Source organism: Desmodus rotundus, chromosome 1, assembly GCF_022682495.2.
Source record: "Desmodus rotundus isolate HL8 chromosome 1, HLdesRot8A.1, whole genome shotgun sequence".
Taxonomy (NCBI): domain Eukaryota; kingdom Metazoa; phylum Chordata; class Mammalia; order Chiroptera; family Phyllostomidae; genus Desmodus; species Desmodus rotundus.
In genome coordinates, this window is record NC_071387.1 from 97,122,772 (window position 1) to 97,142,624 (window position 19,853).

The 19,853-nt window shown below is 54.2% G+C and overlaps 1 protein-coding gene across 3 annotated transcripts in view; it reads left to right on the forward strand.

Moving 5' to 3' along the window:
- Positions 1 to 19,853, forward strand: part of GSG1L (GSG1 like) — a 200,634-nt gene that overhangs the window by 147,724 nt on the left and 33,057 nt on the right. For all 3 annotated transcript variants that reach the window (XM_053920354.1, XM_053920314.1, XM_053920406.1), the window contains exon 4: positions 9,399 to 9,510. In XM_053920354.1, coding sequence (XP_053776329.1) covers positions 9,399 to 9,510 — 112 coding nt within the window. The remainder of the gene's footprint in view (positions 1 to 9,398; positions 9,511 to 19,853) is intronic.

Below are 19,853 nucleotides of genomic sequence, written 5' to 3' on the forward strand. Positions count from 1 at the left end.
CGCAGGGCGCCCCCACAGACGCCAGCAGTGCTGAAATTTAGAACTCCTGGTCTAAGCGAAGCTTGGGCTCCCAGAGGAGTGTGCCCCATACTTGGGAAGCTCTGACCTGGTGGGTTACTCCTCATCCTGCCGGCTCAGCTGAAACACCCCACACCTTAGGTGCCTTCCCCCACCCCCCTGCACCTCCCATTTTCTAGCTCTCTGGCCCTTGCTTCTTTCATCTCCTCGACTGGAGCATAAGCTTCTAGCAGGCAAGGGCCCCGTGGGCCTCGTTTGTCTCTTTCTCCAGCCCAGAGTGTGGTACCCGGCTCACAGCACAGCTCAGCAGTTCCATGTCAAATGAATGGATGAAAGTTGGGCAAAAAAGAGGTGAACACCGCTCCCGGGTTCGCCGGCGTACGTCCGGCGCTTGACCTCTCCTCGGCACACCTGTCTCACCTGTGCAGCGGGCACACTAATAGGACTGCTGTGCACATTAAGTCAACAGCAGGTGTCAAAGTCCCTGGTGGGGCGTGGAAGGGGTCCCTGGAGAGACTGGGGCCCGTTTGTTCCCCTGTTCGTTTGGTCTGCATCGCCACCGAGCACCTGCATCCTTGCTGTTCCAGGGCGATTTCTATTGTGCTCCTATCACTGTCCTGGCTTCAGTGATAAGTGATGCGGCCTCCTCATCCTCAGGACGTTGTGTCCAGTGAGGAACGTGAGGAGCTGAGCTGGTAATTGAGGCTTCAAAGAGCTGTTGGCACTGTCGTGCCCTCTGCCCTGCAGTCTTCCTGTCACTCCCATCACTGCCTGGACCCTGCTCTCGCTAGGCTCGGGGATCTCCACGCAGCAGCAGGACCTAGAGGCTGGCGGTGGGGCTGGCTGGGGCCTGCTGGTAAGGCCCCACACAGCAGACAGAGCCAGATCATGCCCAGGGTCACGGGGGTCCCCACAGAGGCAGACCAAGTCCGAGGCGAGGGCAGAATGTCGAGGTGGCGTGTCCACGCTGTGTGAATTTCCGGAGTGAAGAGATGGGAGAGGGCAGAGGCAGAGAGAGGTAGGCCTGCGACTTGGGGGGTATGCACGTGTCCAGGGGGCCTCCCCCATCTGTCCTGGACCTCTGGGTAAGGTCACCAGCTTGCCTTCCTCACTCCCATCCCAGCGCAGGCCAGGACTTTCTTCTCCCTTTCCCACCATCCCCCTCGAAGTGAGCGGGCCCACCTTCATCGCGGCGGGGGGGTGGGGGTGGTGGTGAGCATCCAAGGCTGTCAAAGTGGGGGTGAGTCCTGAGAAGGGGCATGTGGGAGTCAAGGAGTGGGGCCCAAGGGGATGTCCTCTTTCTGAACGGAGGCCACACTGGCTGTGTCCATGAGCCCAGCTCCCAGGAGGGCTGCTGTCCACTCAGATTGGATGACTTCGTGGGCTGACTTCACTCCCCTGTGCCCCGGGGGTGCACGATAAAGGGCTTGTGGTGGAGGCTGGGGGCCCCTTGGAGGCCGCTCTGCTCATGTCTCCGTAGCTGGATTTATTCTGTCCTGACACCCCACACCCTCTCCTCGCCCTCCCCTCCCACCTGCTGCCCTATGCAGACAGCTGCACCTGCTTTCCAGGCTGAGGGGGAGAGACACCAGCTCTTGCTTGATCATAGGTCCTTCCAAACCTTTTCATCGAGCACCTGTACGTAGGCTTTTGAAATCCCTGAGGGCTTGGGCTCTGGTTTTCTCAGTCTTCGGTGACAGCTGTGCCCTGAGGCCGTGAAGGTCTTATATCTAGTTACCCGAATGCAGGAGGGTCACAGGGAACAGGGAATGCTGAGGGCGGGCATGCCTATTAATATCGATGATTATTCCACCGTGAGTTGCCCTGGGCTACCCCACCGGTCCCCAGGAACTGCACCCTGGCCTCCTGACACATTCTAGACCCCACCTCGGGGGGAAGGCCTGAGCCCATCCACTGCCTCCGGGCTGGAAGGCGGTGACTGGAATAGACAAGGCTGGCGGTGGGGGGAGGTTGAGTTAACCTGCGCTTGAGGTGAGAAGGTCTGCCATTAAATGCCACCTCCGATTTGGGCCACTTTGCTTTAAAAGACAAATGGAGAAACGGGCAGAGGCCAAACCAGAGTGACGCTAATGACTCAAGTGGCCTAAAATGAGACCTTTGGAGAAAGGGGAGTAATTGGGAAAGTCTGGTGCCAGGAAGGCAGGGTTGGGGGGCAACTCAGTAATTGCTGAGCTCCTGAAATGTTCCTCTTGAGAAGATGCCAACCACTTACCCCCTTGTCCTCAGAGGGCAGAGCAAGAAATTAGCTTAAATTGGAGCCGGAAAGATTTAGGTTATGTGTAAGGAGGGACTTTTTAAACCCTGAAATATGCTGCCCAGCGAGGCTGCGGGATCTCGGGAGGGAGTCTAAAAATAGCCTGTTCTTTAAAAATAGATCTGGGCGAGCTTTAAATCTGGCACCGGCTCAGCTTCTTGGGGATGGTTTTAAGTGCAGGCAGACCTGGCCGCGTGGGGTCCTCCCTAGGCCGGAGGGCACAGGGGACAGCCAGCCTTTGGTTTCTGCTGGGGCAAACATCGGGGGATTTTAGATATGTGTAAATAAAGGAATTTAGTTTTCCATCTGCCCCAGCTGATTGGTGTCCTGAAATGTCAGCCTTTAGGACGTCAAAGTTTTCTTTCGGTGGGAGGAGATTTCAGGGCCAATATTAACTGGGTCAGTCCCACCGGCTCCCCCCAGCCCCTCCCTGTCCCTGACTCAGGGCTTTCGGGTGCCCACGGGTTTGTATCCATCTCCCATCTCAGCCGTGCTGAGCATGCTGGGCCCTGCCCCCCACCTGCCCAGCGGCCCTCTAGCCTCAGCACCCTCGGCCCGCCCGCTCCACTTGGCCCCTCCCTGCCTCCCTGCTCCTACCTTCTCCTTCTCCGCCTGCAGCCAGAGGTCTTTCGCCCCCTCGCTTGCAATTACACAGTTCCTGCCCAGTGCCCGCAGGGCAGAGCCCGAACTCCCTGAGGAGGCCTCAGAACTTCTTGTGCAGCGTCTTGCTTGGCCCTCCAGGGGCAGCTCTCCCTACCCACGTGTGCCACCCAACAGCACCCAGCCCCAGCTCCCAAACCACTCAGCCTGTGGTCCCCACGGAAGCCGGCTCCACGGCCAGTTCACCTTCCTGCTCCCTTGGACCCTTCGGCTCTCACCTCTGATGCCATCTCCTCTAGGCGCCTTACCTGGCCTTCTGCCTAAGCCTGGCCCAGAGGCCCAGCTGGGCTTCCCACGGGTCCTTGGGCTTCCCTTGCTGGCTGCCCGCCACACAGAAGCCCCAGTTTGCCTGTCTCTCCCGTCCCACCCCACCCCCAGAGCACTGGGAGGCCAGGTCACTTGTTCCCAGTTGTACTCCCCACGGGGAGAAGGAGGCCTGGTGTACGGCAGGTGCTCCACATATGTCAGCGACTAGCTGAACGTCCGGCCACCCGGCAGGGTTTGTCTCCCTTTGTTACTGTCCTGCCCCATCTCCTTGGCTCAGCTTCCTCCAGGCCCCTCGTGTCTTACGTCCTGGGCATGATGCGCCTGGGACGCTGGCAAATCCAGACCATGCCCACAGATAGAAGAATGTTGGTTTAGACGTGAGTGCTCTCTGAGTGTTCTGAGTAATAGCTTAGACAGCATGTTTAAAAATAAACTCTATTATAAATTAATTAATCAGCCGCCTCCCTGATATCTCAATTAAATGGAGTGTTCATTAGCATAATGTGGCCAAACCCGCAAAAGAGAGGTGGGCCAGATGCAACAGGAGTCCTGAATTCAGTGGGGCGCCTTTGCTCCACGCCCTACCACAGTGGCATCTTTCGTAGAAGGGGACCCCTGGACCAGGAGCCAGCCGGCCCCTCTGCCAGGGAGGCACCAGGTTGTTGGCACTCCTGTGTGACCTTCAGACTCAGGAGGCCTGGCTGTGCATCCCCAGGCTGACTCCTCTCTCGCCACCGGAATCCCACCGCCATGCTGCCCGCGCTCACTTTTAATCCGTGTGCACAGGGCTCCCGTGCGTGCAGCACTGCCGGAGGGCCGCCTGCATGTTTGCAGTTTTTCTGTGCTTTCCCGCTCTCCACAAAGACTATTTCACACCTTCTCCCAGCTCCTCGAACCCCTCCCCACGGCACCCACATCTGGCTCTTGGCGGGTGGCCGGCCCCCGTTCGGGAGCCAAGAGGTTCGGGAGCCGAGAGGAGCGGAGCTGCCCCAGTGGTGGCTCTGCAGCACAAACTCACCCTCCCTGTTCCCCTGAGAGTTGTCTCAGCTCCCGTCAAAGCCAGCCCCTTTGTCTTTCTGGATCCTCCATGCCCTCCTGGCCTCCTTTCTCCCTTGCTCCTGCAGTCCCCTCTGGCCCCTCTGCACCCTGGGCCTCTCCCTGTGTTCCTTGTCTCCCCTCGTCCGGACCCCTCCCTGAAGCCCAGGCCCTCTTCACGCTCACCCCTGTTTCTGCCTCTACCAGCAACATGCTTTCAAGTCTTCTCTTTAACAGTGGCCGTTGTATCTCCTCTTCCTGTCAGCCTGTCCCAGTCGGGCATCTGTCCCCAGTGGCCTCCATGTTGCCAAGTCCAACAGTCATTTCTCTGCCTTCATCTTTGACCTACTGGGCCGCTCCTTTCGCTTGACAGGCGTCCCCCGAGGCTCCGTCTGGCACACTCTTCTCCAGACGTCTGTGTGGCTGCCTCCAGCTCCCTGCACAAGCCCCTGCTCTAGTGCCACCTCCTCGGAAAGGCCTTTCGGACCACCCCGTTTGAAATGGCCCCTGGAGCTCTCTGGGGCTTTGCCCTATTTTATCGATCCCAGCACTTTTCCCTTCCTGAAATTTTCTTGAGAGGTTATGTGCTCATTGTCTGCATCTCCCCACTGGCAGCTGAGACCCTTGAGAGCAGGGGCACCTGTCTACCTATTCCGGCGTCTCCCACCGACCCCTGGACTGGTGTCTGGAGCGTGAGTAAACGGACGAACGGTCACTCTGCCATTTGCTCACGTCCACAACTTGCTCTCCAAGGTCTTCGGGTCCCTCCCCATCCTCACTCAGCCCCATGCCCCAGACTGCGGACCTGGAACACCAGCCAGCCCGACAGCCCCAAGCACTTGCAGTCAGCAGCCACCTAGTCACTCGACAAGCACACACTGAACACCTGCGGCATGCCAGGCTGGGGGCCAGGGCGCGGCCTCCGCGGGAAGCAAAACTGACCTAGTCCAGCCGACCTAGACAGTGAGTCCCAGGCACGCATTCACTCATTCATTCACTCACGGGACACCTATGTTCCAAGTGTTTTCTACAAATGTAAGTTACTTGATCCTCACCCTACAGACTGGGAATTCCATTTATGGTGTCAGGACTGGGGAACCATGGGAGGAGAGGGGACAGCTGTGGCTTTCAGTGTGGGTCCACCTGGGGAAGCCTCGCCAGCAGGAAGGCCTTGTTCATTTAGTCTTCCCTAATTTTGGAGGTTCCGTAAGTCATTAAAAAGTCATTTTTTAAGAATTTACATGAGTTGAAAACAAGCTTTCTGCTGAGGGGTCTGTACGGCAGGCGTCACTGGCCGGGGGGGCCTCACCTGACAGAACAGACACGCTTCCAGAGAAACGAGCGGGGGCCACATGTTTGAAGCAGAATCTTAACAATGCAAGTCGCGGATCTCACCAGGTGCAATTTTATTTATTGAATTTTCTTAAAGCATGGCCTTTCAGATTTGGGAATAAATGGAATTCAGTTGAGAAATCAATGCTTTTCTAAACCAACAATTCAGAAAATTAATTATTCTGCCAACAGGCTGGGGCCAGCTGCTGGGTCTAGCTGAGCGTTCTCGTAGTGAACCACTGTCCTGTCCCCGTGTCCTGATGTAAGGAGTGACTGCAGTGACCCCATCTCGTAGACGAGGAAACCAAGGCACTGAGGGGCCGGGGACTCAGGGAGCATCCGGACTGGCAGCGTGAGGAGGAAGCCAAAGACACTGCAACAGCTGAGGTTTGGAGAGCAAGCCTCAGCACTCAGGAAGGGGCTGGTGGGGCCGAGGAAGGGGTCGGGTCCACCACAGGGCAAAGCTCCTTCCTGGGTGGGGCAGCGACTGCAGAGGGAGTGAGCCCTGGGCAGGGAGGAGGAGAGACGTGTCCCTCCAGGTAAGACTCCACCGCAAGTTCTACTGAGTAAACCGTGCGGCAGCGACACGGGCACGGAGAGAGGTCCACGCACAGAATGACGCATCTAGGAGGCAGACTCACGCCCGCGTGGGGCTCGGGACACGGAGGAAAAGTGTCATGTAAAATCGGCGGGGAAAGATTGCTTTATTTTATAAGGATTCAAGGCAATTAGCTATGCACTCAAGAAAATTAATCCTTACCTCACACCAGTCACTGAGATAAATTCCAGAGGAGTTAAACAAACACCTGTACATATGTTAGGGACATACAGGAGAATCTGCTTATGGTGTTGGTTTTCCTAAATTAGACATAGGAAGTGCGGACCAGAAAAGAAAAGACTGACAGATTTGATTTATCAAACATCAAAATGTATGACAAAAGCAGCTTTATTCATAATTACCAAAAACTGGAAGCAACCAAGATGTCCTTCGACGGGAGATGGGTAAGTAACCTGAGGTCCATCCCAGCAAAGGAATGTTGTTCGGCAGTAAAGAGAACTGAGCTCTCAAGCCAGAAAAACACGGAGGAGGCCTGAATGCACACTCCCGAGGGGAAGAAGCCCGTCTGAAAAGGCTGCATACTGAATGAGGCCAGCCCTGCGGCATCAGGGAGTAGAGGAACCGTGCAGACAGTGCAGAGATCAGCGGTGGCCAGGGGTTCGGTGGCGTGGGGAGGTGGGGGAGGGGGGGCACAGGGGGTTTTCAGGGCAGTGCAACTCTCCAACACGTCACTGTACGTTTGCCAAAACCCAGGGAATGTGCGACACAAAGAGTGAACCTCCGTGCACACCCAGATTTAGGGACCAATGACGCACTGTACTGGTTCACCAGCTGCGGCAAATGCACCGCACCCCGTGCGGCGGAGGGAGAGGGCAATGGGAGCTCTCTGTGTTTTCTGCTCAATTTTCCCTGAACTGAAAACTGCTCTAAAAAATCAAGCCTGTTAATGTTTTAAAAGGAGATGTTCTGTGCATGTGGAAAGACACGCAGCAAAAACTACTTGCGGTCCAGGCAACAGACAAGACTATAGAAAAGACTAAAAGATATATAGAAAGCACTCCTACCCATTGATAATAAAAAAGACTAAAAAAATAAAGAAGTTGATGAAGGATACAGACACATATATTTATAGGAGAAAAAATAGAAATTAATAAACATGTGAAAAATGCCCAAGCTCACCAATAATAAGGGATATACGAGACTTAAAACAACGCTGAGGCCCCCCGTGTTCCCATGCAGTGGGAGGTCCCCCGTGGTCCCACGCAGTGGACAAAGTTACCCGTGTTTTGTAAGCTCGAGCACCGGTGAGGATGCGGGCGAGGCCTGCGGAAGGCACTCGCCGCAGCACTGCCTGTAGAGAGAAACTGAGGGAACTGCAATGCCGTCAGCTGATGCAGGAAATAAAACCTGCAACACCATTATCAAGGATCCATGTAAAAGTTCCAAAGAATAAGGTATATTTGTTGGCAAGTTCACCACAAATTGTGTCAAGTACCTAAAAATAAGCTATTTGTGTGGCTCATCTCCTTCCAGCAGAGCCAAGGCAGAGGGGACCGGAGAGGCTTCCGGCACACCTGCCGGGGCACCATCCAGGGCGGGGGCTTGGCCGTCCTCAGAGCCCCGCAGAGAGAGCCTGGGAGATGCCGAGCCTTTACGGGGCTCCTGTGGTCGCCCTCTGCCTGGATTTCCTGACTCAGGTGCCTCCCCGCCGTCCTGGAAAGTAGCCCTCATCTGAGGTGGTCAGAGAGCATGGGAGGTGTCCACAAGAGGCTGTCCCTGGCCCAGAGGCACAGCCAGCGTCCTCTATGTCACTTTTGAGTCCTCTGCCTGCATCAGGCCTGGGGTTGTGTGCTGGAGCCTCTGAAGTTAGCTCGGTGATCAGGGCCCCGTGCTTCCAGGCGTTGGGATGAAGGTTAAAAGAAAGAATGGTGGAGGTCGCAGTCTGACAGAGTGCTTGGCGCACAGTAGGCGCATAAGCATTACTGGTTTCCTTTCTTCCTTTCGCCACCTACTCCTTCCCTCCTCATCAATACTATTATCTCTCCATCTTTGTTTTTAAAAAGATTTTACTTATTTATTTTCAAAGAGAGGGGAAGGGAGGGAGAAGGAGAGGGAGAGAAACTTCAGTGTGTGAGAGAAACGTTCATCAGTTGCCCCCTCTCCCCTCACACGCCCACAACCAGGGACCTGGCCCACAACCCAGGCATGTACCCCTACTGGGAATCGAACTGAGGATCTTTTGGTTCACAGGCCAGCACTCAATCCACTGAGCCACACCAGCCAAGCTATCGCTCCATCTTCAAGTTCAATCCATGCCAGTTAGCCATACACCAAGGTACCCACGAGGGCTCCAGAGGCCATAGTCCCATCAGAGAAGTGTCCCAGGCTTATAATAACCCTGGTCGCTATTACGATGACATCAGACACTGAGGCTGCCATCTCATCCACACTCCCCCTTAGCTGTCATAACACTCATCTCAGGGTTGGAGGGCTTGAGGCTCAGGGAGTGAGGTGCCTGCCCAGGGCTCCTCGGTGGAATGTGCTGGAAGAGGGTTTTCACCCAGACCCCTTGGAAGCGAAATTCTCCCAGCCAGTGGGCTCAGAGATGCTTGCTCATGGGCCACAGAAAAACAGTTCGTATTACAATCAACACACACACACAAAGCAATATTTACTCCCGCTACATTCGATGGTGGTAGGTATTTCTACTCCATTCACTTCTTATCTTTGTAGTGCTGGTTGCAATCCATGAAGTTGCTTTCCCCATCCTCTAGTCGAGCGAGTTAAGACCTGAAGATTGAAACACTCTCTCGGCTCCCCCTCCCAAATGACCTTCTAACACAGGTATCAGCACACGACAGCCCGGGGGCTAATCCAGCCCCATGCGGACACTGACACGCTGTCCACGGCTCCCCTGTGCTGCGGACGTGGAGTGGGATCGTTGCAACAGGACCAAGTGGCCCACAGAGCCTAAAACGTTTACTTACCTGGTTCTTAACAGAAAAATCTAGCCGTCCACACGCAGAGCTGACTCTGTCCCCACTGCGTAAATTTTTCCAGGGCTGCCCTTTGCCCTCTGGCTCAGACTCAAGCTCTTTGACCGGCTTGGAAAACAGCCTCTCTGTGGCTTCCCGCGCTCTGGTCCTGCCCACCGTTCTTCCCAGGGGGGCCCGTGCTCCCCCCCAGCACCGACAGGCCCGAGGGGGTGCACAGAGCCCCGCCTGCTTCCTGATGCCGTCTCTGCCCCCACAGGCCTCCTGGGGATGGTAGCCCACATGATGTACACGCAGGTGTTCCAGGTCACCGTGAGCCTCGGCCCTGAAGACTGGAGGCCCCACTCCTGGGACTACGGCTGGTCCTTCTGGTAAGTGGCTTTTGATCTTCAGACGCAAGATCCCTGAGACAGGCTGGGACTTCAGCAACTTAGCCCCCTTGGGGGCCAGAGGAAGGCGGGGGTAGCCCAGGGTGGGCAAACTCTCTGGCATGGACCAAACCCAGTCCACCACCTGTTTTAATTGGCCCTCAGGCTAAGAATGAATTTTATGTTTTCTAATTCTTGACTATAAATCAAAGGAAGAACATTCTGTGAAACGTGAAATATGTGAAATTCAAATTCAGTGCCCATAAATAAAGTTTTACTGGGACAAGCCACGCTCATTATTGATGCATCGTCTGTGGCTGCTGTCGCGCTACAGCGGCCACGTCGAGCAGCGTGACAGGGGCCGAATGCCTCACAGAGCCCAGAACACTGACCGCCTGGCCCTTTCCGGAGGAGGTTTGCCAACCCCTGTCTTGCAGGCTGCTGTGAAGGTGGGATGGAAGCTGGCAAGATCGGAAGGTGGGCGAGCCACGGAGGGCTCTGGGTGGTCCGATGGGTGAGGAGGACCCCGTGAGGGGCCCTGAACACGGGGACCAAGAGTCACCCTCAGAGCGTGGTGTGCAAAGGGCAGACTCAGTCAGGACTCTTGCTTGTGAGTGATAGAATCACAACTTCGGTAAAATGGGTCTGTATTAGTTTACTTAACTGGAAAGTCCAGGGGGATCCGCTAGGGGGCATGGCTTGTGCCAGGAAAAATGCCCCCCCACGCCAGTCTGAGCAATATGGAAACGCGCGGCCCCTGAAGTGGAGAGCGCGGCTGTGGTGGGGCCTTCAGGGCACGTTTGCTCCAGAGGGGCTGCCGTCCTCGGGGCTGAGTGCTCCCGTCCGTGGTCACCGGAGCGTTGCCCTCACCGCTCCCACATCGTAACGCTATCCCCGGTCAGGCTCCCCTCCCAAGGCTGCTGCACCTTCCTTCACATACAGGCAAAGACAGGGCTTCTCTTTCCCCAGCGCTAACTGAAATCCCAGCCTCCCTCTGAAGAGCCCGACTTCGGTCATCTTCTCTCTCTTGACCGGTCACCGTGACTGAGGGGGCGGCATGGGTTTATGCCTCGGCTTGACCGGGTGCGGCTCTGGAGCCAGGAATGAGTCGAAGGCTCTGGGGGGTGGGTGGGTGCTGGGTGCTGGGCGCGCTGAGTCCAGGCGGCTCGTGGGGAGCTCGGCCATCCTCCCCCCATTTCCTGTCTCCGGTGCTCCTGTGTTGGTGTCACGCACCAGCGCTTCTCCCAGGCGAGAGCAGAGACGGTCGCCCTACTCAGCTCAAGACCTCACACCAGTGCAGCAGCCCCAGCACGCAGACGGCCTTTCTTCCCAATGTCTCCAGTCAAAACCCCAGTTACGACTTTCACTGGCTCAGCTTTAGTCAGGTGACCGCCCTTCAACCAATGATTTAGACCTGAGGAGGCTGGACGGCTCTAATCAACCTGACCTGAGTCACATGGTACTGGTCCCACCCAAGCCAAGGACAGAGAGAGGAGGGGGGAGGTCCCCCAGTGGAAAACTGGGGGGTCGGATGGGAGCAGAGGGGGCTGTTATCAGAAGAAATGTGTGCTGGAAAGGCAACGACCACAGCTGTCCCTTACACAGGGAATACACGTCTGCTTCTGGTGGCTGGGGCCATGTATCCACTCAGTCATTTCGCATGTCTACTGAGCACTTGCTGGGGGCCAGCCACTCTCCTAGTGGGGGGTGGGGGGTCACTGCAGTGTCTAGACGGCCCCGTAACGGGACTGAGGGATTGAGACCACGTTCTGTGCTGTGATGCGGGTGTGGCAGCGAGGAGTCACCACACACAGCTGTGGGAACACAGAGAAGGGGTCGTGGACGCAGCTCTGGCAGGAAGGGTTTCAGGGAAGCATTTGGTCAGGACACCTGGCAGCGGAGGAAGAGGAGTGTGCTGGAGGGGACAGCAGAGGGAAAGGCTTGGTGTAAGGGAGCATCTTTGCAGAAAGGTGGTCAGAATGGGCCAGGAAGAGCTATGACTAAGAAAGACCCCCAAGCAGACCCGTGGGGACTCCTGCCACATTTCCCCCTCCCCGTCCCTGCATGGCTCTGCCCCCTTCATGGCATGTGCCTTAAAGGGACCCTGACCCGTCAACACCATCCCTCACTCCCTTTAAGTAGGACCGTTGCAGGGAAGCCAGCTAAGGCTCTGACTCCCTTATGCCCATCCCTCCATTCCCCACCAGCAGTGCCCTCCGACGTCTCCACCTGGGAAGGTAGTCGCCCTGAGCTAGAGGAGGGGACGAAGGAAGGAAACAAGCATTTTTGAGTGTTGACCATGTGTGTATTCATGTCTTACATGTATTGAGTGCTGGCCTGTCATTGTCACAACTGTGCTGCACCTCGTGGCGGGTAACTGAGGCACAGAGAGCTCACAAGATGCACCTACGGTAGCCCAGCTGTGAGTGGCAGAGCTGGGAGTTGAACTGGCGCAGTCCGGCTCCAGAGCCCCAGCTTTCAGCCTCCACACTCCACCTTGGGAGGTGATGGGTAATAGTGAGACTGGCCGTGTGTGCTTGGCACGCTGTAGGACACGCGCGGGTGCTCGGGGAACGCCAGCTCTTCTGACAGTGTCACCAGCGACATGCACTGTGACACAGACCACGACCCGGGGTGCGTATGTGGAAGCCGAGGGTCAGAAGGGTTAGGTCCCTGGCCCAGGATTCTGAACCCCTTCCTCCTACAGGCCTCCCTCTCCCGAAGCCCCTGGCTCTCCACCCTGGCACTCGGCGCCTAGAGCAGAGCCTGCTGGTGTCGGCCACAGCAGCCTTCTCTGCCCGGAAGCTGAGTCTCCTGCCCTGCTCCCCTGCTCCCTCCGCGCTGGCCGCCGAAGGGCGGCGAATTCCCATTTGACTTATTGAAGACCGAGGCCCACTGTGTAGCCCCTGTTAGGGCTGATCCATTCCTCCTTGTCACCGAGGCGTGCAAGATAGATCAGCCCCATTTTTCGTCCCTCGCGTCTGGGGCCGTGCCAGCGTTGTGCAGTGTCATCTCTCTTGTTTCATATGTGTGAGGCCATTTGTCAAAATTCTGGCCCCAGAGCCCCCACACCAGAGAGGAGACCAGTTCCAAGGCAAGACAGCACCAGCCTCTGTCTCCCGGCCCAGCAGGGAGGAGCAGACTGCGGGTGCTCGGGAGGCGGGGGCACCAGCTTCCCGGAGGGACAGCTGCTCGGGAAGGTGACCGTTCCCTGGTTGGGAGTCTGACCTAACCCAGTGAGGTCAAGGCACTTACCCTCCCTGTGCCTCAGTGCCCCCGGCTGTACCGGGGGGACAGCCTGGGTTTCCACCACACTTGCGGGTGGCGACCCAGTTCTCTCCTGGTGTGGAACTCACCGCTCCAGACTTTAGTGAGATAAAAACTTACAATTATCTCTTACGGTTCAGTGGGTTGACTGCACGCAGCCGGTGGTCCTGGCTTGGGGCCTTCCATGACGCCTCAGTTGGATGTTGGATGTTGGATGTCGGATGTCGGCGTCCGCCGGGGCGGGCCAGGCATCCAGATGGCCCCGGGCGACGCGGCTGGCTTGGGGGCTCAGCTGGGGCTCCCAGCAGGAGTGGCCTCTCCAGCAGGGTGCCAGGGTCCCTGTGGGAGAAGCCTGCCCAGAGATCCATGTGGAAGCTGCAAGTCTAATTTATAATCTTGCCTCAGAAGTCACACAGTGTCACTTCTGCTGTCTTCTCCTGCTCAAGAGCAAGTAATGGGGCCAGATTCAAGGAGAAGGGGCTGCATGAGACGTCAGCCCCAGGAGTGGTGGCCACGGGGGCCCTTGGAGGCCGGCTTCCACGAGGACGGCGTGAAGTAACGCCTGTGGCGCCCAGAGCAGAGGGTCTGCTCCGCGACGGCTGCCGTTCAAGGCAAGCAGCCCGGGCTCTTGGAGCCTCAGCTTCCTCACGTCCAGAGGGGATAACGGTAGTCCAGGGCTAATGGGGCTGTGGCGGGGCTGTGTGGGACCAAGCTCCTAAAGGGCTTGTGCACAGAGAGCTCGATAAGTGGCGGTGATCATAAATGCCGATAATGACATGGGGCTTTTGGTAGTGCCACTCTTGCTTGTTGAGAGGCACACGACCCAATGTCCAAGAGGATGACACCCAGTGTCGTCATTGCTCCTCACTCCCGGCCTTGCTGCTTGCGTTTGTTCCCAGGACTTCAGTGTTTTATTAGGCTCCAGCCCTGGCTGCTCTCCACTCACTCCCCTAGCCCCTCCTTTGGCCCCGCCTAAGCTTTGGGACCCCATCCTCGCCCTGAGTCCCAGGCCCTCCAGCCCTCCTGCCCGCTCCTTTTTCAGCTGCGTGTCTCGACTCTCTCCAGGTCTGCTTGTGACGATGCCAAGGCAAACCCCCTGGGGTGGGGGAGGGGTAAAACCAAGGTTGGTGCCACCTACTTTGTACCAGGGCCAGTGTGAGGGGCTTTACAAAGTGTATAGTCCTGCCATGGACCGCCACCCCCTTCCCCAGGAGTCACCACACCCACTGGTGGGACGAGCACACAGCCTCAGAAAGGACAAAGGCCCAGGTCACACAATTAGCTTCAGAGGCTGCAAATTGCTAGCAGCCCAGGGCTGAACCCAGTCTGTAGATGTTTTGCTTAGCCTGCCATAGTGTTCTTTAAAAGTTCACATTTGCTTTTAACATCTAAAAAGGTAAACATTTTGCATAAAGATTCAGGTCTCTGCCGTGGCTGGTATGGCTCAGTGGATTAAGTGCCAGCCTGTGAACCAAAGGGTTGCTGGTTCAATTCCCAGTCAGGGCACATGCCTGGGTTGTAGGCCAGGTCCCCAGGAGGGGTCACTCTAGAGGCAACCACACATTGATGTTTCTCTCCCTCTCTTTCTCCTTCCTTTCTCCTCTCTCTAAAAATAAATACATAAAATCTTAAATTAAAAAAAGTACAGATTCAGGCCTCTGGCTTCTCTTGACCTTTAGAAGGTATGTCCCTGCCTAACTGGCATTGCCACATGGCAGCAGACAGGGACAGCTGAGTTTAGGTGGAGATAGCTGAGTAGCAGTTGCTCATTCAGATGGGGCGTATGCTCTCCAGTTCACCCCAGTCCCCACCACTCCCTATTGCCTTATGCTTGCTCACACTTTCCTCACTCAGTCACCCACCTGACCCTGCAGAACTCTGTGTCTGTGAGCCCTGTTTGGAATGTCAGTGTGTCAGTTTTCCTGGTGATGACAGAGTGTGGAAAACTAGCCACTCTGTACTTTTGTTTTGCATGTGATCAGAACGGAGGTGGATGGCAAAGGGCCCCTTTTACCGCCGCACGCACAGTGAAACCCTGAGCACTCACTCTGCACACGGAGGGTAGGGGGGCACTGTGAAGTGGTAGCAAGTCAGAGCTAGAAGCCCAGAGAGGTGAAACAACTTGGCACAGGCCACACAGCATTAGAGTAGCGAGTTGGGCCCGGGCCCAGGACAGTTGTGCCTCTGTTTGCTTTTGAAGCCCCATCTTTGTGGAGTACAGTGGCTTCACTGCTACCCTCTCCCTTTCCCCTCCCCCACTTTCCAGTCTCCACAGCCTTGCTGTGAAAATAGCAGGCTGGCCTCTTCCCTCCCCGGGGACCCCAGGCCACCCTGCCCTCCCTCAGGGCTTAGCCAGCATTTCAGCATATTGACCCCTTGGAGGAGGTGGGTGGTAGGAGGGTGTTTGCTGCTGTGACCTTAGAAGATCCTCAGCTCCAAAGAGCCACTGGAAAGGGTGTACTTGCCTGTGTCACCACTAAGCAGCTGTAGGGTCAGCAGGAAGGTCTGGCTCTTTCTCATCTCCCCTGAGGCTGGTGGCTCTTGGCCTCCTTTTCTCTAAGACCAGGGCAGGGAAGGAGAGACATGGCCGCCCAAGGGTGCCCTGCGGGCCATGGATGGATGAACTAGGTCCCAGAATCTGCCGTCTTCAGCTCCTGGTCCCATTAGCCTTTGGGCACCAAGGGTGGCCTGGCCATCTCTGCTATTCTGCCCAGTGACTCCGTGTCCATCTGGCTCACAGGTGAACTAGGACTGGCACCCTCAGTGATCAGTTAGTTTCCCACTGAGCAGGCCCTGGGGTAGATTTCAGGGTGGCATCCGTGTGTCTCCGAATCTGCTCACCCAGTGCCCCCTGCCCTGCAGCTCCCAGAGGATAGAGAGTGGTCGACAGCCACACACCCCCCCTCGCAACCCTCCCCTCTCCTCCCAGCAGTGTCCATCCACTCTTGGCTCCAAAAACCAGGCCAACCGTCCACATCCCTCACTGCACCAGCTCCAAGGTGCAAGCAGCAAACACCAGCAGGTGTTCTGGCCCCGAGGTCTGCAAACTATACGTTGTGTGGGTGTCACCCCCCTCCCTATTTGGGTGGTGTCAGAGGAGTAGTGGAAACTTAGGGTTCTCACCACTGCCCAGTGGTGATGAGGCCGTATCCCTCCCTGTGGGATCCTTAGAGGCAACTGGGAGAGCGGCAGCGAGGCACTCCTGCCCCTCCCATCCAGGGTGGCATCTACAGAGGCCCACAGAGTCCAGAACTCCTGCCCCCCGCCTGGCAGTGATCAAAAACCTGTCCACCTGGGTCCGTGGGAAGAACCTTAGGACCTCTGGGGCTACAACGAAAGATTTAACAGTGGAGTTCCAGAAGGAGAGGAGGAAGCGGAGAGGACAAGAAAACACTCAAAGGAATAATGGCTGAAAACTTCCCAAATTTTTTAAAAGACATAAGCTACAGAGTTAAGAAGCAGAGTGAATCTTCAAACAGTATAAACCCAAAGAAATCCATACCAGACTCATCATAGTCGAACTTCTAAAGACTAAAGTCAAAGGAAAAATATCAAAAGCAGCAAGAGAGAAACAACACCTTAACTGTGGGGCAACCAATTTAAATGGCAACAGATTTTGCATCAGAAACAAGGGAGGCTAGAGGAAGGGGCACGGTGTGTTTCAAGTGCTGAGGGAAAAAAACTGTCAATTCGGTGTTCTCTTTCTAGCAAAAATATCCTCCAAGAAAGGCAAGGAGAAATCTAGACATTCTCAGATGAAGGAAAACTTTAAAAAATGTGTTGACAGCAAACTTACCCTAAAAGAAGGGTTAAAGGAAAGCCTCTAAACAGAAAAAAAAAAAAAAAAAAACTTTTAAAAAGAAGCAATCTTGGAACAGCAGGCAAGCAGAGAGAAAATGTTACTTTTCCCATGTGCTTTCTAAATCATCCTTGATGCTGGAAGCAAAGACTGTGATGCAGTCTGACGCAGTTCTAAATGAACACAGAGGAAATGCCTAAGGCAGCCACGTTATGAATGGGGAGTATGAAGGGACATAAAGGGAAAATCGCATGATCGTGTCAATCAACGCTGAAAAAGTATTTGACAAAATTCAACATCCATCCATGATTAAATAAAACTGTCTGAAAACTAAAACTCTACCTATTTGCAGGTAACATGGTTGACTGCGCAGAAAACTCCAGGAAACCTACACATAAAAAATGTCTAGACCTAATAAATGAATTCAGTACTGTATCAGGATACAAGATAAAAACACAAAAATCAATTTTATTTCTATAACTAGCACTGAACAGTTGGACGAAAGTAAAAATACAATACCGTTTACACTGAAAAAAGCAAACTACTTAGTCGTAAATCCGACCACACATCTTCAGGATTTGCAGGCTGCAGACCACAACACGCCGGTGAAAGAAATCAGAGGAGCCCTACACAAGCGGGAGCTCATCACGTTCGTGGCGCAGATGCCAGTTCCCCTCAAGTTGGTGTACAGATTTAATGCGACTCCCATTCAATGTCGGGGTAATTTCTTACCGATGTAGACAAGATTGTTATAGAACTTATTAGGAATGGCAAAGGAACTAAAACAGCTAAAAACAATTTTGAAAAGAAGAATAAAGTGGGAGAAATCAATGTTCTCAATTTCAAGACTTATTGTGCAGCTACAGTAATCACCCTGTGTGATGTCAGTGGGCACAGCCACCCAGATCAATGGAGGAGGATAAAGAATCCAGGAATAGACCCATAAAATATGCCCAACTGTCTTTTTTAAATTTATTATGTTTTTATCCTCACTTGAGGGCATTTTTCATTGCTTTTAGAGAGAGAGGAAGGGAAAGAGAGAAAGAGAAACATTGATGTGAGAGAAATATTTATTGGTTGCCTTCAGTACCCACACTGACCAGTGCTCAAACCCACAGCTTAGGCATATGCCCTGACTGGGAATCGAACCCACAGCCTTTGAGTTACCGGACGACACTCGAACCAACTGAACCACACTGACTAAGGATCAACTGTTTTTTGCCAAAGACGTAAATCCATTCAGTGAGGCAGGAATAGCCTCTTCAACAATGGCGCTGGACCTGTTAAACGTTCATAGACCAAAAAAATAATAATAATAATCGATCTTGATCTGAATTACATACCCTACATAAAATTTAACTCAAGAAAGTCTGTGGGAGAAGCAAGATGGCAGCATAGGTAGACACACTGCCCCTCCTCGCAAAACCAGAACTGACAGAAAATCGAACAAGTCCGACACCAAGGAAATAAAAAATAAACATTCATCCAGACTGGTAGGAGGGGCGAGACAGGCAGCCGGGGCGGAGAGGACTCGCGTTGCCCTGGCGGGACCGAGACTGGCAGAGTGTGGGACGAATGGGGCAGGCAGTCCGACCACTAGAAGACCCTGCGGCCCCACATTCCCGCACAGATAAACTGAGAGGGCCGGACTCAGAGTGGCGGAGAACTGGGCGGGCAGAGCGGCAGTTAGCACCCCGCAGCCCCACACTCGCGCACAGATAAACCAGGAAGAACAGCGGGGAGCGAGCAGACCGCGTAACCCAGGGCTCCAGTGCGGGGAAATAAAGCCTCAAACCTCTGATTGAAAACACCCGTGGGGGTTGGGGCGGCAGCAGAAAAGACTCCCAGCCTCACAGGATAGGTTGTTGGAGAGACCCACAGGGGCCTAGAGTGTGCATAGGCCCACTTACTCGGGAACCAGCACCAGAGGGGCCCAGTTTGATTGTGGGTAGCAGAGTGAAAGACTGAAATCCGGTGGAGAGGGGAGCAGGCACCATTGCTCCCTATCGGCCCCTCCCCCATGTACAGCATCACAGCGCAGCGACCAGCAACCAGCGTTACCTCACCCCTGGGAACACCTAAGGCTCCGCCCCTTTAAGTAACAGACACGCCAAGACAAAAAAAAAAAAAGGCCCAAATGACAGAACACTTCAAAGCTCCAGAAAAAATACAACTAAGCGAGGAAGAGATAGCCAACCAATCGGATGCACAGTTCAAAGCACTGGTTATCAAGACGCTCACAGAATTGGTTGAATTTGTTCGAAAACCAGATGAAAAAATGAAGCCTATGCTAAGAGAAACAAAGGAAAATGTACAGGGAACCAATAGTGATGTGAAGGAAACTGGGATTCAAATCAACGGTGTGGACCAGAAGGAAGAAAGAAACGTCCAACCAGAAAAGAATGAAGAAACAAGAATTCGGAAAAATGAGGAGAGGCTTAGGAACCTCCAGGACATCTTGAAACGTTCCAACATCCGAATTATAGGGGTGCCAGAAGGAGAAGAGGAAGAACAAAAAATTGAAAACTTATTTGAACAAATAATGAAGAACTTCCCTCATCTGACAAAGGAAATAGACTTCCAGGAAGTCCAGGAAGCTCAGAGTCCCAAAGAAGCTGGACCGGAGGAGGAACACACCAAGGCACATCATAATTACATTACCTAAGATAAAACAGAAGGAGAGAATCTTAGAAGCAGCAAGAGAGAAGGACAGTTACCTACAAAGGAGTTCCCATAAGAGTGTCAGCTGATTTCTCCAAAGAGACCTTACAGGCAAGAAGGAGCTGGCAAGAAGTATTCCAAGTCATGAAAGGCAAGGACCTACATCCAAGATTACTGTATCCAGCAAAGCTATCATTTAGAATGGAAGGGAAGATAAAGTGCTTCTCAGATAAGGTCAAGTTAAAGGAGTTCATCATCACCAAGCCCTTATTATATGAAATGTTAAAGGGACTTACCTAAGAAAAAGAAGATAAAAAATAGGAACAGTAAAAATGACAACAAACTCACAGTTATTAACGACCACACCTAAAACAAAAACAAGAGCAAACTAGGCAAACAACTAGAACAGGAACAGAACCATAGAGATGGAGATCACATGGAGGGTTGTCAATAGGGGAGTGGGAGGGGGAGAGGGGGGGAAAGGTACAGAGAATAAATAGCATAGATGATAGGTGGAAAATAGGCAGGGGGAGGGTAAGAATAGTGTAGGAAATGTAGAAGCCAAAGAACTTATAAGTATGACCCATGGACATGAACTATAGGGGGGGAATGTGGGAGG